General features: G+C 47.4%; 1 protein-coding gene across 5 annotated transcripts in view; it reads left to right on the forward strand.

Annotated features, from left to right (window-relative positions):
• AZIN2 (antizyme inhibitor 2) overlaps positions 1–8473 on the forward strand; it is a 45284-nt gene extending 36811 nt beyond the window's left edge. For 4 of the 5 annotated variants that reach the window (XM_017527975.2, XM_037738270.1, XM_017527976.2 and 1 more), the window contains 2 exons: positions 3406–3620; positions 5509–5987. In XM_017527975.2, coding sequence (XP_017383464.1) covers positions 3406–3620; positions 5509–5647 — 354 coding nt within the window. In that variant the 3' untranslated portion in view covers positions 5648–5987. Of the gene's footprint in view, positions 1–3405; positions 3621–5508; positions 5988–7171 lie in introns of those variants that run through there. The other variant, XM_037738272.1, reaches the window with a different exon arrangement.
• The last annotated feature ends 7554 nt before the right edge of the window (positions 8474–16027 follow it).

The following is a 16027-nucleotide window of genomic DNA, read 5'->3' on the forward strand; positions in this document are numbered from 1 at the left end:
TTTTAGTAGAGACAGGGTTTCACCATGTTGGCCAGGCTGGGCTTGAACTCCTGACCTCAGGTGATCCACCCGCCTTGTCCTCCCAAAGTGCTGGGATTACAGGTGTGAGCCACCATGCCTGGCCTATTGAGTTATTCTTTAAAAGTTGAAGAATTATTTTGGGATTCCATCAAGGCCATGTACCTTTTTCAATGTTTGACCTTGTTTCTTTTGTGGCTCTGTCAGACATATGTGCCTTTGAGGAAGGCAGCCAGAAGGCCCCTTGTCTGGGACTGCCCAGAGTTCTGTTACTAACTCCCCCTAGAACCTGGGGCAGGCTACCTTCCCCCTCTGAGTTTTCTCATCTGTAAAAGGAGAATGCAATCATGCCACCTGCCTCCCAGGTAAGGTATGAAGTGGTGGTGGTATGCTTTGTAAATGAGAAACCCCCTTCCCTCTCTCACAGAGGGGCTGGCAGACTGGGCATCTTAGATTTTTGCAGATGCTTGTCCGTTTCAGACTTGGAAAGAGAGCTGAGATTTGCAAGCTTGTTGTCACAGCTTTTGGAATATTTATTTCACAGATTCCTTAAAAAAAAAATGATAGGCTGGGCGTGGTGACCCATGCCTGTAATCCCAGCACTTTGGGAGGCCGAGGTGGGTGGATCCCCTGAAGTCAGGAGCTCGAGACCAGCCTGGCCAACACGGGGAAACCCTGTCTCTACTAAAAATACAAAAATTAGCCAGGCATGGTGGTGGGCACCTGTAGTCCTAACTACTCAGGAGGTGGAGACAGGAGAATCACTTGAACCCAGGAGGCAGAGGTTGCAGTGAGGCGAGATAGTGCCACTGCACTCCAGCCTGGGTGACAGAGTGAGCCTCTATCTAAAAAAATAATAATAACAATAAAAATATAATAATGGCTTTAAATAGTAAAAGTGGGCCAGGCACAGCGGCTCATGCCTGTAATCCCCGCACTTTGGGAGGCCAAGGCCGGCAGATCACTTGAGGCCGGGAGTTTGAGACCAGCCTGGCCAACATGGCAAAATGCTGTATCTACTAAAAATACAAAAATTAGCTGGGTGGGGTGGTGGGCACCTGTAATCCTAGCTACTCGGGAGGCTGAGGCAGGAGAATCACTTGAACCCAGGAGGCAGAGATTGCAGTGAGCTAAGATCGTGCCACTGCATTCCAGACTGGATGACAAAGTGAGACTCTGTCTCAAAAGAAAATTAAATAGATAAATAAATAGTAAAAGCATAGCTTTGCATTATTTCATGTAAAGTTTACAAATCTTTTTTTCACCTTTTTAAAAAAATTTATAACACTAGTAACAAGTGAGGGAATGCTAACTTCTTACAATCAAGGGTGCCTTTTCTCTTTGCTGTGGAAGGATCTTTAAAATTTATTTTCTCAAAGATCCTTGTAGATTCATTTATAGAGCATTGCCTCCCCTCATCGTTAAACATCAGCTTAATGTTTTTCAATGAATGGGGCTAACGGAAATAATTCAGAGCAATTGAGGTTAATTTTACTCACTAACAAAAAGTTTACAAATAAGAATGTTCAGTTATATGAAAAAGGATATACAGTATTCCTTTGTCTCCCCTTCTTAGAATGGAACTTCATGACCACAGGAATTTTATTTTGTGTGTGTGTTTACTGCTGCATCTCCAGCTCCTAGATCACAGCCTGACAATTAGTAGATGCTCAATAAATACTTGTTGAATGAATGAATTCATGAAAATTGGATAGCTATCATTCTTGACTTAAATAACATACACATTTTTCTTAATATTAAGGGGACCAATAGCTTACTAATTAACTTTTTGTTAAATATATGAACATTATTTCTGCTTGTGGAAACTGTGATTTTTATTTCTTAATTTTATTTATTCCTGCCCCGAATAAGGTATTGAAATGCCCTTCCTTTTTTCTCTGCTGGTCTTCTCTGTTGCTTCCGTCTGTGCCCTTTGGATGGCTTCTACCCATATCCTTTTTTTCCCCTTTCTCACTCTTTCTCTTTCTCATCACTCATGTATACCTCACTCTTTAACTCACATTTATTTAAAAAATATTATTCGAATAAGCACCTAATGGATGCCAGCCTTAGGCATGGAGGAGATGGGGATCTCAAGACCTGCACAATCTCTGGGTTCATGGAATTTACAGTCTGCAGGGAAGTCAGGTCTGAGCAGATATTGCACAAATATTTATGAGTTATGGTAGATGCTATGAAAGCAAAGGTTGGGGGAGCATGGAGCTTTAGGAAAAGCTTCCCCGAAGCCACTTTAGCTGGGATCTAAAGGAAAAATAGGAGTTTGCAGATGTGGGGTCTCAGGGAATAGCATGGGGGAAGGTAGGAGGTATGGGAAGGGAAGTAGGGTTTACTTAGGGAGACAGAGCAACTGGAGTCACTGGAGTATCTGCAAGGGCAGTGAGGGTAGAAGAGGCCCCTGAGAGGAACAGTCAGCATCGTCCACCTTTCAGTGTTGACTCTAGGACCTGCCTGGCAGGATCCCTGCCTACTGTGTGACAAATGGCATCGATACCTTAGTTGTCCACAAAAGATCTGTGTTGCAAATTTCTTTTCTGGATTTGGAAATCATTTAAAAGAAAAAATCTTAAATTGTATGTCAGTGGTAGTTGTGTCTTTGGGCAAGTCATTTAACCTCTCAGAGCCTCAGTTTTTCTGAAATGGGAGTCACTGTGTCTATTCCATGGGGTCCTTTGTGACCTCTGCCAGGTCCCCCTGTGATTGTTGTTGGAGACTCGTCTTTCTCATGAGACTGAGGGCCTGAGGGAGGCTGAGTCTAACCCACCTGTGCAGTGCTGGCTCCTGTCACTGGGCCTGGCATGGAGTGAGGACATCTGGGAGGCCTTCATAGATGAGGGTGCCCCAGGGCTGGGCTCAGAAGACAGGTTGGATTTGAGGGTCGGGGAAGGTCTGTGGACATGTGGACATGCTGAGGTCTGGAAAGAGGTCAGTGAAGACCAAAGCACAGAGGTGACAACAACAACAATCACAACAGTAACAGTTACAATTGTGCTGACTTTCCATGTACCCTCGCTGTGTGTCGGCCACTGTTCTGCATGCTTTCCTTACACTAAGTCATTTATTATTGCAGTAACTTTACAAGGTAGGTACTATTGTTATCCCCATTTTACAAATGAGCAAACTGAGATATGGAGAAGGTCACACAGCTCTCAACTGTTGAAACCTGGATTTAAGACCAGGCATTTGTGACTTCAGAGTGTAAGAGGCAATGAATACAGAGAAGTGAGAAGGGCCTTAAATACTAAGCTAGGAGGGCCATCTAGACTTTATCCTTGTGGCTATGGGAGCCATAGAAGGCTTTTGAGGGAGGGAGTGGCAAGGCGGTTGTATGCCCAGGAGAGCTGGCATGGTCATCCTTTCCTCCTACAGAAACCCTCCACGGAACAGCCCCTGTACAGTAGCAGCCTGTGGGGCCCGGCGGTTGATGGCTGTGACTGCGTGGCTGAGGGCCTGTGGCTGCCGCAACTACATGTAGGGGACTGGCTGGTCTTTGACAACATGGGCGCCTACACCATGGGCATGGGTTCCCCCTTCGGGGGGACCCAGGTCTGCCACATCACCTATGCCATGTCCCGGGTGGCCTGGTAAGAGGGTCCTGCTGGAAAATGGGGGTATGGGGAAAAACTGGGCAGAAATGAGGGAAACCTGAGATTTGAGATTCCGCTTCTGTGTAATCCAATTTGACAAGTAGCCGTTGGCTGCTGACCCCTCATGAGGCCTATGCTTGGCACCTGGCTGTGGCCATGAGTGAGGCTGGGCTTTCCTAGAGAGCTCACAGCCCTGAGGGAGACACAGAGAAGCAGACAGGCCCTCGTAATACTGTGCCCAGTGGAAGCACAGAGCCCTCCCTGAGGAAGTGGGAGTCAACCACAGGAGGGGGTGGTAGGGCTTCCCGGAAGAAAGGAACAGAGAGCAAGTGTGGTGCATTCAAGGCTCTCATGGAGGGTGGCTGTGACTGGAGAGGGAGGCAGGGCTAGATCTGGGAAGGGCTTGAAGGCTGAGTGACACACTTTGAGAGCAGCGGGAAGCATGAACCAGTTTGAAGCAGGGGCATAACACAATCTGTTTTGCACATTGGAAAGACCACCCTAGCTCCTGTGTAGATTGAGGACAAGGGCAGATGCAGGCAGAGCTGACCAGTCGGGTGGCTGCTGTGTGACACAGGAAAGACTTGGTCTGCCTGCTTGCTGAGCCTCGGTCTTTCCACCTAGAAAATAGGCATAACAGTAGCCCTACCTGCCCCCCCAGGCTAGTGCAGGGGATCCAGTGAGGCAAGAGGTATGCAAGATGAGGGAGTCACAGCCAGTGAACCCTGACATCAGGCCTCACATTAGGTGTCGTATGACTATTTCACCCCCACAAAACTCTGTGGGGGTCAGCATTATCACAAACAGAGTCATTCTTCTGAGGTCACACAGCTAGTCAGTGGTGAAGGGCCCCTCTTTGCTGGTAGGGAGAGGGCTACAGAAAGCAGGAGCAGTTTGCCCAGGTGCATTCAGTCCCTCTGCTGTGTTGTCTCAGGATTGTCACCCAAAGCTGAGATCTGAAGGTTAAGAAGGAATTAGGTGAGGGTTGATGATGCAGGCAGAGAGACAAGCATGGGCCCAGGCTGGGGAGCGGACATATGTTAAGAGCCCAAACGATGGCCACTGTGGATGGCCCAGGTATGTGGGCAGGTGTGGCTGGGAGTATGGCAGGAGAGGCAGGTAGGGCTGGATCTTGCAGGGCCTGAGAGCAGAGAGAAGCTGCTGGCAGCTCAAGAGCAGGGAGTTGCTTTTTGGAAAGGTGAACCTGGGTCCTGGCTGAGAACTATCTGCAAAGGGCACGAACAGATCAGGGAGACTGAAATGGTGTTACCCGTGGGGATGGAGACCACTGGGCACATGAGGGTGGCCAGAAGTTGGGCTCAGCAGGGCTTGACTGGGTGCGGGAACAAGATTGCCAGCTGTTTCCAAATCTGATGGTGGAGCCATTTATCAACATGAGTATAAAGGAGGAGAAACAGTTTGTGGGATTGTTTGAGAGAATGGGCGATTTTGTTGGGGGTGTGATGAATGTGGGCTTTGGAGGGCTGGGTTCAGTCCTAGTTCTACCACCTACTGGGGTGTGACTGTAGGCAGGTCACTTCCCTCTCTGGGGAACTGATTGATTACATCATCAATGCAAGGGGATGGTAATGCCTCCCTCATGGGGTTTTTGGGAAGATACAAATCGATAATATTAAGTGCCTGGCATAATGTCTGACACACAGTAAATGCTCAATATGTGTGGATTTCTTTCCTTTGTTGAGGGGTGGGGGCCACATGGGAGTAAGGAGTAGTTGGGGAGGGGTCAGCAGCCTGCCCTTGTCCCTGCCCTCAGCTGAGCTCGGGCTCAGGTGAGAGCCCTATGCCCCAATGGGGCTGTGTCTCCAGGTACAGGGGCCTGGCAGCCCCATGCTGGCTACTTGCAGCACCCCTCTCTTACCCCTAGGGAAGCACTGCGAAGGCAGCTGATGGCTACAGAACAGGATGATGACGTGGAGGGTGTGTGCAAGCCTCTGTCCTGCGGCTGGGAGATCACAGACACCCTGTGCGTGGGCCCTGTCTTCACCCCTGCGAGCATCATGTGAGCGGGCCTCGTTCCTCCCCGGAGAACCCCAGCGGGGCCTCAGAGATGCCTCTGGGAGAGGTGGGGAAGATGGCAGGCAAGGGTACCCTTGGCCAGGACTCCGGTGCCCACCCTGCCACCCCTGCGCTCCACCTGTAATGTTTCTGCTCTGTAAATAGGACCAGTCTTACACTCGCTGTAGTTCAAGTATGCAACATAAATCCTGTCCCTTCTAGCCGTGTCTGCCTCCTCTGCAGCGAAAGGGGCCTGGTCAGCCAGGTGTGGGGGTGTCCTTGGGGTCTCCTTCCCACCTTTGTAAATATAATGCAAATAAATAAATACTTAGGTTTTTAAAAACTGCAGCGGAATCTGGCAGTTTGATTCACAAAGCAGCCTGGGCTAGGCTGAGGGCAAGATTTCCCCACTCTGCGCTGAAAAGCCTATGCCCTCTGCCTCCATCCTGAGCCCTCCTGGCTGTAGTGCATGCCTCCCCCACCGGCACTCACCCTAGCTGACTCATCTCTCTCCTCCTCATGGGCCCTCAGGCCTGGTGCCATAAGGAAGGGGCTGCTGTCAGGGGCTCAGGTAGGCAGTTATGTAGCTCATAACTGGTGAATGGCCTCTGTGTGAGCCCAATGCCCAGCCTAAGGCCTGGCCCAGAGGAGGGGCAATGGAGTATTTAACACAGCCGTGAAAATTCGTACAGAAGATACAGGGCCAAGAAATGGGTGTGCGGGAGGTTTTGAGTGGACTCTGCACCCGTGCTCTCCCTTCAGGTTGGCCAGGCCGTCAGAGGAGAGCAAACACCGGGTGGTCAACTTTGCTTCTTTGGGCAGTGCTTGTTACAACAGGGCTGGGCACAGAGTTTTGGTGTGTTCAATGCTGACGGTCCTGGCATCCCCTGAGACTGGCAGTGCTTATCAGGACAAAGGCTCCCTCACACTGCCAGGTTCCCAAATTATGCAGCTGGGGTGTGTGAGCTGTTGAGCAAAGGAGTTCAGATTTTAGAGTCCCCCCCCAGTGGCTGCAGGGAACCCTAAATATTTTTCTGCTGCAATTAAAGGATTTGAGATATAATTCATATGCAGTAAAATTCACCCTTTTAAAGTGCAGAAGGCTGGGCATGGTGCCTCACTCCTGTAATCCCAGCACTTTGGGAGGCTGAGGTGGGTGGATCACCTGAGGTCAGGAGTTTGAGACCAGCCTGGCCAACATGGCAAAACCTCATCTCTACTAAAAATACAAAAATTAGCCGGGTATGGTGACAGGCACCTGTAATCCCAGCTACTGGGGAGGCTGAGGCAGGAGAATCGCTTCAACAGGGAGGCGTAGGTTGCAGTGAGCCGAGATCGCACCATTGTACTTCAGCCTGGGTGACTGAGTGAGATTCTGTCTCAATAATAATAACAAATTGCAGAAGTCAGTGATTTTTAGCGTATTCAGAGTTGTGTAACTATCACCACCATTAATTCTAGGATATATTCATCACCCTAGAAAGAAATACCATATCCATTAGCAGTCACTCTCCATTTTCTCCATTCCCCAGTCCCTGATGACACGAATCTACCTTCCATCTCTGTGGATCTGCTTATTCTGGACATTGTATTGTGATGAATTTTCTATCTTCACTTGAGCTTCTCTCTGGGTAAGCCTGGCCATCCTCCTTCAGTATCTCAGCCAGTCCTGGGAACTGCATGAGGTCATCTCATGAGGCAATGTGCCATGGGTTTGGAGTGAACTAGGTGCTTTCCCAAACCAGGGGTGTCTCCTTTTCCAGGTTGAATCCAGTTTTTGGTACTCTGACAATGAATAGGCTGAAAGCTCAGGATATCAAGAGACTCAGGGCAATCAGAAAGGATTACTCTATTACCTTCTGTGATCCACCAAAGCCACAATTTACAGGTATTACCAAGCCCATAATCGTCTATCAGACTCTAAGACTTCTTCCATCTCAGTTCTCCAAGCACTCACACTTCTTTTGCGGGGACATAGGTTTTTCTGCTGGAACCAGGCATCTGCTGTGAAGAGTCCAGGAGCCCTGGGGAGATCTCATGGCTGGCTGCAGTGAGACCCAGGTGTACTTGGTTCCCTCTTTTCAGCAGGTCCACTGAGGTGGACTTCTGTGGCTTTTGAAATAACAGTAGCTGTCATGGAGCTTGAACAGATTTCTCACTGGAGACTTTCTAGTGTTTCAAGTTCCATTTGCAGCGAGGATGTGAAATTTACTTTTCCGAGAAAGATATACACAAAACTTGATGTGGCTTACTTGAGGATAATAGTTAAGTCATTTCCCCCCAATTATTTGTTTTTGTTTATTTCAATCTTTTTCTAAAGAGAAGAAAAAGAGCATGAAATGTGGAGAATGGTAGATTAGGGCTTGTGCAGGCGAATCTAACCAGGGGTCTCGCCGCGTCCTGGTTACATGGGCATTGCCTCTCCAAGCTCCTTGCTAAGCAGCCCACTGGCAGTGGCTCCTCATACCTCCTGGCTGCCTCTGAAACCAGATGTTCCTGTTGGCCTCTCACGACTCATCCTTCCCTGGAGCCCCACCTGAGAAACGTCCTCTTTGCAATGCCTCCCTACAACCCACCTGTGCCTCCTGAAGCCCCTCCTGTGCGCATGCTCCCTCTCTCTTTCTCTCCCTCAATGAGTTAACATACCTGAGTTTCCATCTTCTCACACTCAGACCTGGCCCCTTCTTCCCCCTTTCCTTCCACAGTCCATCCTCTACTCAGCAGCCAGATGCTGTGCCTCCTGGGATTCCATTTCACCAAGAATGAAATTTAAAGTCCTGCTGAGTATGGTGGCTCACGCCTGTAATCCCAGCTCTCTGGGAGGCCGAGGTGGGTGGATCATGAGGTCAGGAGTTCAAGACCATCCTGGCTAACATGGTGAAACCCCGTCTCTACTAAAAATTAGCCAGGTGTGGTGGCGGGCGCCTGTAATCCCAACTACTCAGGAGGCTGAGGCAGAAGAATCACTTGAACCCGGGAGGCAGAGGTTGCAGTGAGCTGAGATCGCGCCACTGCACTCCAGCCTGGGTGACAGCAAGACTCCGTCTCAAAAAAAAAAAAAAGAAATTCAAAGTCCTTGGCCAACTGCCTCTCCGATTCTCACGCTTGTCCCTCACACACTGGGTCCTGGCCACACTGTCCCCTCTCTCTAGAATGATCTTCCTGGGTTATCTGTGGGCCTCACTCCATTCAGGTTCTGCTCAAATGTTTTCCTTAGGGGAAGCTTTCTAGATCTCCCTTTAGAAAACAGCATGTCCCAGTCTCTCTCTTTTCCCTTAACTGGTTTTCTTTTTCATTATAGAAAAACTCTGTAACTCCATAACATAACTCTATAATGTAATTCCATAATGTATTCCATAACACAAGGGAAACTGTCAGTATTTCTAGAATGTGAGCTCTGCGCTCTTGGAATAAACCTGATTTTTTCACTGCTATGTCCTCATCACCTAGAATGGAGTAGGTGCTCAAAAAGTATATGCCAAATGGGCAAATGAATAAACATGCTCTGAACCTGTCTGAATCTGTTTACTCATTTGTATAATGCGGCTGCTAACTATATTTCCCTCAGAGGGTTATTGTGAAGATTAAATGAGATGGGTATAAGGCCAGGCACAGTGGTTCACTCCTGAGGTCAGGAGTTTGAGACCAGCCTGGCCAACATGGTGAAACCCTGTCTTACTAAAGATACAAAAAATTAGCTGGGCGTGGTGGCACGTGCCTGTAATCCCAACTACTTAGGAGACTGAGGCAGAAGAATCACTTGAACCCGGGAGGTGGGGGTTGTAGTGAGCCGAGATCGCACCATTGCACTCCAGCCTGGGCGATAGAGCGGGACTCCGTCTCAAAAGAAAAATGAAATGGGTGTAAAGTACTCAGTCCAGGACTTAGCATGTCATTAAGTGCTCAATAAGTGATGTTGAAAGGTAATTCCTGAGCATGTAGTGAGCACTTACGGTGGCTATAGCCCGTGGTGGATGTTGGTGATGCAGAGTTAAGTCCCTCTGAGTTCTGAGGGAGCTCACAGTGCAGCGTGGTCACAGAGGACCTTGAATTACAGAGCCAGGAGTCCGAACTTAATTCTGTAGGCAGTAGGGAGCCCTCTATGCTTCTGGAGCAGAAGCATGACAGGATCTTTGGGCAGATTAATTGAAAGTGTATTCAAAATAAAAAACAAAAGAAAAAAAAGTATATTCAAAAGGGGTAGAGGGCGAAGACCCTTGGGGCTGGTAGTAGCATGTGCTTCCTTCACCTCTGCCCACAGTCTGAAAGGCGGACACAGCCAGGAAACTTTGTGGAGGCCAGACACACAAGTTGTCAACTCTGTTCACCCTAGATCAGAGGAAGATGGTGTCTCTCTGGGTGGGAATCATCCTTCACCTAGAAAACCCACCTGCCCAAGCCAGCTCATTCCAGCTGTAAGGGGAACAAGGGGGAGACAAAAGGATGGGGGTTCCACAATCCTTTTGCCCCATTTTAAACACTCTTCCTGACACCTTTGGGATAAACAGCCAAGCCTGTGTAAATTCAACCAGTAAAATGATCTGACATAGCCTTCTAGCGGTCAGAGGGATCTTTCTGAAACATGAATCCAAGCTTGTCAGTCCTCTGCTGAAAGCCCTTCAGTTGATTCCCACAGCTTGGGTGTCTCCTTTCTCTTACTTTCTATGCCTTGATTAGGTGTTCTATTTCTGGACTTTCATGCATCTTGTATTTATCCCTATTAAAGAACTACTGATCATAAGGTACTGTAGTTTTTCTCTCTACATCCTTGTCTTCCTGCATCTCTAATCCTGTTGATTCCACAAAGACAGGGAGTGTTTCTTCTACTTTCTAGTGTGATCTGGAACCTAAGACTGTGCTTAGCACAGAGTAGACAGTGTCTTTTGAATAAACTAGTCTGAGTGGTGGTGGTGTGGTGCCCCTGAATGAGAATGCAGGATGTGGCTCCTTGTCAGCTCCTGAATAGGTCTAGATCCTGCAGTGGCGAGATCATCGACTGAAACGAGATAGAGGCCGTTAAAATAACGTCAGGGTCACACTTGGGGAGAACCCAGCTCCATACACTAGTAAGCCCCAGGCAGGGAGGCATATAGGACCCTCCCCAACATAGCGCTTTCTGCTTTTCCACTTAGGTGACCTTAGGGTAGGGTTGCCAAATAAAATACAGGATATCCAATTAAATTTGAATTCAGATAAAAGATGAGTAATTTTTTAGCATACATGTCTCATTGCAATAGTTGGGATAGTCTTATACTAAAGCATTACTCATCGTTTACCTGAAATTCAACTTCAACCGGCCGTCCTGCATTTTATTTGCTAAATCTGGTAGCCCTACTCTGGCAGGTCCCTGTACGCTGCAGGTCCCTCTCTGGGTTTCGCTTTCTCCATGTGTGGAACGGCCACAGTTCCGTGAGACTTGCCTCAGGGATTCCTCAGGCCGAGCAAATGTCGTCCCTCGGTCCTGGCGAGTCGTATGGGAAGAGCTTGTCTGAGGAGTTACTCGCTGTGTAAATAGGAGAAGCTCCTGCCTCCAAAAGCTTCAGTTTTCCCATCTGAGCACATGAGACTGTCAGAGGTGGAAACTACCGCAAGGCGGAACCACGACTGCTCAACTTCCAGCCGCCGAAACCCCCAGCTCACGGTCCCCATCCCTCGAGGCCACGGACTTCCGGTAGCGTAAAGTCACTTCCGTATCCAAGAGCCTCCTGGGCTTCGAGCCACAGGATGCAGCGCCTTCTGGCGGCTGGGAGAGGAGGGACCGACTTTACCAAACAGTGAGAAGGAACAAGGAAATCCATTGTTTGAAAGACGGGAGGCGCAGCTCCGTCTTCCAACCTCCACCGGTGTTAAACCAAACCTTTGCTGAGGCGGGGCTCTCACGGGAAAGGGGTCAGCCCCGGAAGGAGGCGGCGTGGGAAGAGGACAATCTTGTCTTTGCTCAGCTGCGAAAGACCTGGGATAACACCGGAAGTGGGTCCTTTGCGCATCGGTTACTTCCGCTTGTACTTAAAAAGGATCTGGGTAAAAGAGCCGAAAGGCTGTACGAACCCAAGACTTGTCTCCAATGTCCTTTTCAACCATCCATTTCATATGCAAGGGAAAACACCTGCTGGGTTCACGCAGAATATAAGGGGCTTTTAAATAATTCTCGATCTCCAGGCCAAGGAGTTTTACATTTTAAAACAATCAAGCGTGCCTACTCATTGCCAGGCCCTTTACTCGCATTATTCACTTAATCAATACAGGCCTGTGCAATGCGTCTTATGACAAGGACTCCGACCCTCCACTGCCTATGTTGGAATCCTGTTTCTGCCAGTTATTAGCTGTATATCCTGGCCCAAGTTACTCTCTGCCAGTTTCTGACTCTGTAAAATAGGATAATAGTGCCTACCTTATACCACTGTTCTAAAGATAAATAAATTAACATATTTAGACTGGGCGTGGTAGCTCACGCCTGTAATCCCAGCACTTTTGGTTGCCAAGGGTAAAAAATAATAATAATAAAAAATTAGTTGGGTGTGGTTGCCAGCACCTGTGGTCCCAGTTATTTTGGAGGCTAAGGAGCTAGGATTGCTTGAGTCTGGGAGGTCGAGGCTTCCGTGAGCCATGATTGGGGCACTGCACTTCAGCTTGGCAACAGAGTGAGACCCCGTCTGCAAAAGAAAAAGAAAGTTAACATATTTAAAGCACTCAGAACAGCACATGACACGTGGTAACCACAGTAACCAGGTAAGTTATTTCCATTTACAAATTAGGAAATTGAGGCTTACATATGATGTAACTCGTCTAGAACAGACAGCAACTAGTGGAGGCAGGTTGGAAAAAGTCTGCCTAATCTGAGGGGACTTCTCAATTGCTATACCTGCCCAACTCTCTGTGTCTACAGGAACGCTGTGATGATCCTAACTGCCTTTAAAGCATTACCTGTATTTATTTGGTAGCACCCTATTACCAAATGGCTGCTCTCTGGGCATTTTTGTAATTTTAATGAAGTTGGTGAGATTCTATAGCTTGTCTCTAAGACTGGGGCAAGGCTTCTGGGAGAAGTAAAAATGGATGGCTTCAAGATCCACCTCCTGTTAAATCTTACTTACAGAAAAATCAGTAGAAACGAACTTCTGAACACGTTAAATCTGAGCTCTTGTCAGATAGCCAAGTGGAGATAATTGTGATTTGGTATGGTAAGTGCTGTGTTAATGGAAAGCACAGGGCACCAAGGGAGGTCTGATTAGAGACAGATGAAACTGCCAGCCAGGATTAGGCAAGATGTGGCAGAAGCAGCAGGTCTTGGTGAATGAGTAGGAGTTGGCCAGGCAGAAAATCTGGGGAGGCTGAGGGGAGCATTCCAGACCGGGGGACTGGCGTGTACAAGGGAATAGCAGTTTGATGATTTAGAGCCCTTTCTGGGAAGTGTATAGGATGGGAGGTAAGAATGGAATGGAGATTGGGGGAATATTACGAAGAAGTGATCTGAGAAGCTCCCTTGTCAACTAAGATAGACCCTAAGGTTAAGGAAACAAAAGTTAAAGTTACCTATGGGTTGGGGGTTCAGGACTATTATATCCCTACTAACTCTGATTGGACAGAGGACCGGCCTTACAAACATTCTCTTCTGATAAGCAACTGCAGAACTTAAACCAGTTTCACCAGCTGATAGAGGCTGTACATAAACTGTTTTTGTGTCCTGTGTTCATCTTTTGACATAAAGAGCCAAATTATACCTCATTTTAATGCTAAAACTCTGCCCCAAAGTGGGCATGGGATGAGGGTTACATATATGTTTACCCATTGTGCATGCACTCAGCTCCTCTCATAAATATGTATAGCTTTCCCCCAAAGCCTGCTGAATATGTATGACTCTGTTGTGTAATATGGACCCTGTGAGGCATAAAACCCAACCTGTTCCTTCCCTCCTCGAGGAAGGAACACTTGGTTCATACCAGAGATTCTCTCTTCCCGGTTTGCAAACTAATATCACCCATAAAGCTCTCTTTTCTACTGTTCACCCATTCTGGGGGTCTTTTGGGCAATCAAGGGTGATGTTCTGGAAGTATCAGCAAGTCATCAGAATTTCTAAGCAGGGGAGAGAGGAGGTCAGCTTTGCACTTTATTTATTTATTTATTTTGAGATGGAATTTCGCTCTTGTTGCCCAGGCTGTAATGCAGTGGGGCTATCTGGGCTCATTGCACCCTCTGCCTCCTGGGTTCAAGTGATTCTCCTGCCTCAGCCTCCTGAATAGTTGGGATTACAGGTGTGCATCACCATGCCCAGCTAATTTTGTATTTTTGGTAGAGATGGGGTTTCACCATGGTCAGGCTGGTCTTGAACTCCTGACCTCAGGTGATCCACCTGCCTTGGCCTCCCAAAGTGCTGGGATTACAGGCATGAACCACTGCACAGGGCAGTAGCTTGGCACTTTAGATGGTGCACTAGGAGGCAAGGAAGAAGATGTGGTAGGCAGTCTCTCAGTTGTCCTTAATGATTTCATATCCTGGTATTCACACCCTGGTGTAATTTCCTCCCCTGGAGTATGGATGGAATTTATTGATTCCATTCTAATGAATAGAATATGTTAGCAGTGATGGGTTGTCATTTCTGAGATTCGAATACAAAAAAACTCCCTGTGGCTTCTGTTTTGGGCACCTTCTCTTGCTCTGTTGCTTATTTGCTCTTAGGGAAGACAGCAGCCATCTTATGAACTGCCCTGTGGATAGGACTATGTGTCAAGGAGCGGATGGCTAATCAATGGCCAGCAAGGGCTGGAGGCCTTCTAACAGCTGCTAGTGAGCTTGAAAGTAGATCCTCCCCCAAGCAAGCCTTAGAATGACTGCAGCCCCAGCCAACACCTGATTGCAGCCATGTGAGAGGACTCAGTTAAGCCATACCCAGATTCCTGACCCACAAAAATGGAGATAATTAATATTTGTGGTTTTAAGTTTTACCTAATTTTAAGGTAATGTGTTATGCAGCAATAGATAACTAATACAGAGGGATTAGAAGCAAAGAGAGAAGTAGGGAAATTAGGAAGGGGTGGCTGTTGTAGGCCGTCTCTCTAATAATGAGAACCTGAATTGTGCAGTGGCTGTGCGGATAGAGAGCAGCAAATTAATTTGAGATATGTCTGGAAAAAGAATAGAAGACATTTGGCAATGGAGTTGGATGTGGAAAGGAGGGAGAAGGCAGAGCAGAGAGCAATGCCAGTGATGGTAATGTGGGGGATGGTATTTTCTAGAGCTGCCAGCATGCAGGTCTCTGGGGATGAGTTTTAAAAGTGGCTCCTTGAGATTTCTGGCAACAAGATAGATCAACAAAGCCGACTCAACGTTGGACAAAGAAAACAGCCACTGTGGTCTGGGGAAAAAAAATGCAGAAAAATAGAATCAAGGAAGAGCTGGAGGGAATTCTTTCTTGAGTTTTATTTACTTGTCAAAGTGTATGGCATACCACCCTCCTCTTCATCCAGCCATTCTCTCCACAAATGTTTACTAAGAGCTTTCTCTGTGCAGGGCACTGGGGACACACAAGTGAACGCAAAGGTCCCTGCCTTTATGGTGTTCATAACTTGGTTGCAGAGAAACAATAAGATTTTTAGCTTGTGAATGTCACGCTCTCCAACACTGCTTAACTGTTTTAATCTGTTAATCGTTAGGATTTCAATATACGTAGGGATGATCCTTCCAACACTGTCCTCTCAGTTTCTTGACTTAGACCTTGACCTCTGTCCAATTAGCCACCACCTATGGTCATACCTTAGCCGTTCTTTCTAAGCAACACTTCCTGTATTTCCAAGTTTTCTCTCTCATATTCAGACTCCCTCAATCCTTCAACACTAGGAACTGCAACCCATGAATCCTCCATATTGCATGATCTCTCTCTCTGCTAATTTCTTTTCTTCCAGCTATACAAGTCAGAATGGGCTAAGTGGGGCTACAGCAACAATCAATCCCAGAACAGTGGCTTACATTTTAAGGTTTAACACAAGAAATCTTTATTTCTTGTTCATACAAGAAAGTCAGAGAAGACTTTCTTGAGGGAGGAAAGCAACATTTACTTAATTGATCTCCTACTGTGAACCACTTTGTGTCCATAACTACCATGGACTGTGTCTCCAAGATTGAAAGGGATTTACTTTTTTTGGTTGCCAGAGAGAAAAAGGGAAGATATTTGGGTTGGAGTGGTGGGAAGAGATGTTCAAAGATGTGCAGGTGAAAAATAGCTTTAGTGTGTACAGGCAACATTGATGATGAGGGGTGTTGCTTCGGCCTCCTAAGCATCTTTTGAATTCACTTGCTTTCGATGGCCCTGCTGCTACTGCCAGGCGTCCAGGCTATCACTGTCCCTTATCTCTTATTTGGATTACTTCAAATGCCCCAACCTCTCTCCCGAA

This window comes from Cebus imitator, unplaced genomic scaffold (assembly GCF_001604975.1).
Source record: "Cebus imitator isolate Cc_AM_T3 unplaced genomic scaffold, Cebus_imitator-1.0 Scaffold51, whole genome shotgun sequence".
In the NCBI taxonomy this organism is placed as follows: domain Eukaryota; kingdom Metazoa; phylum Chordata; class Mammalia; order Primates; family Cebidae; genus Cebus; species Cebus imitator.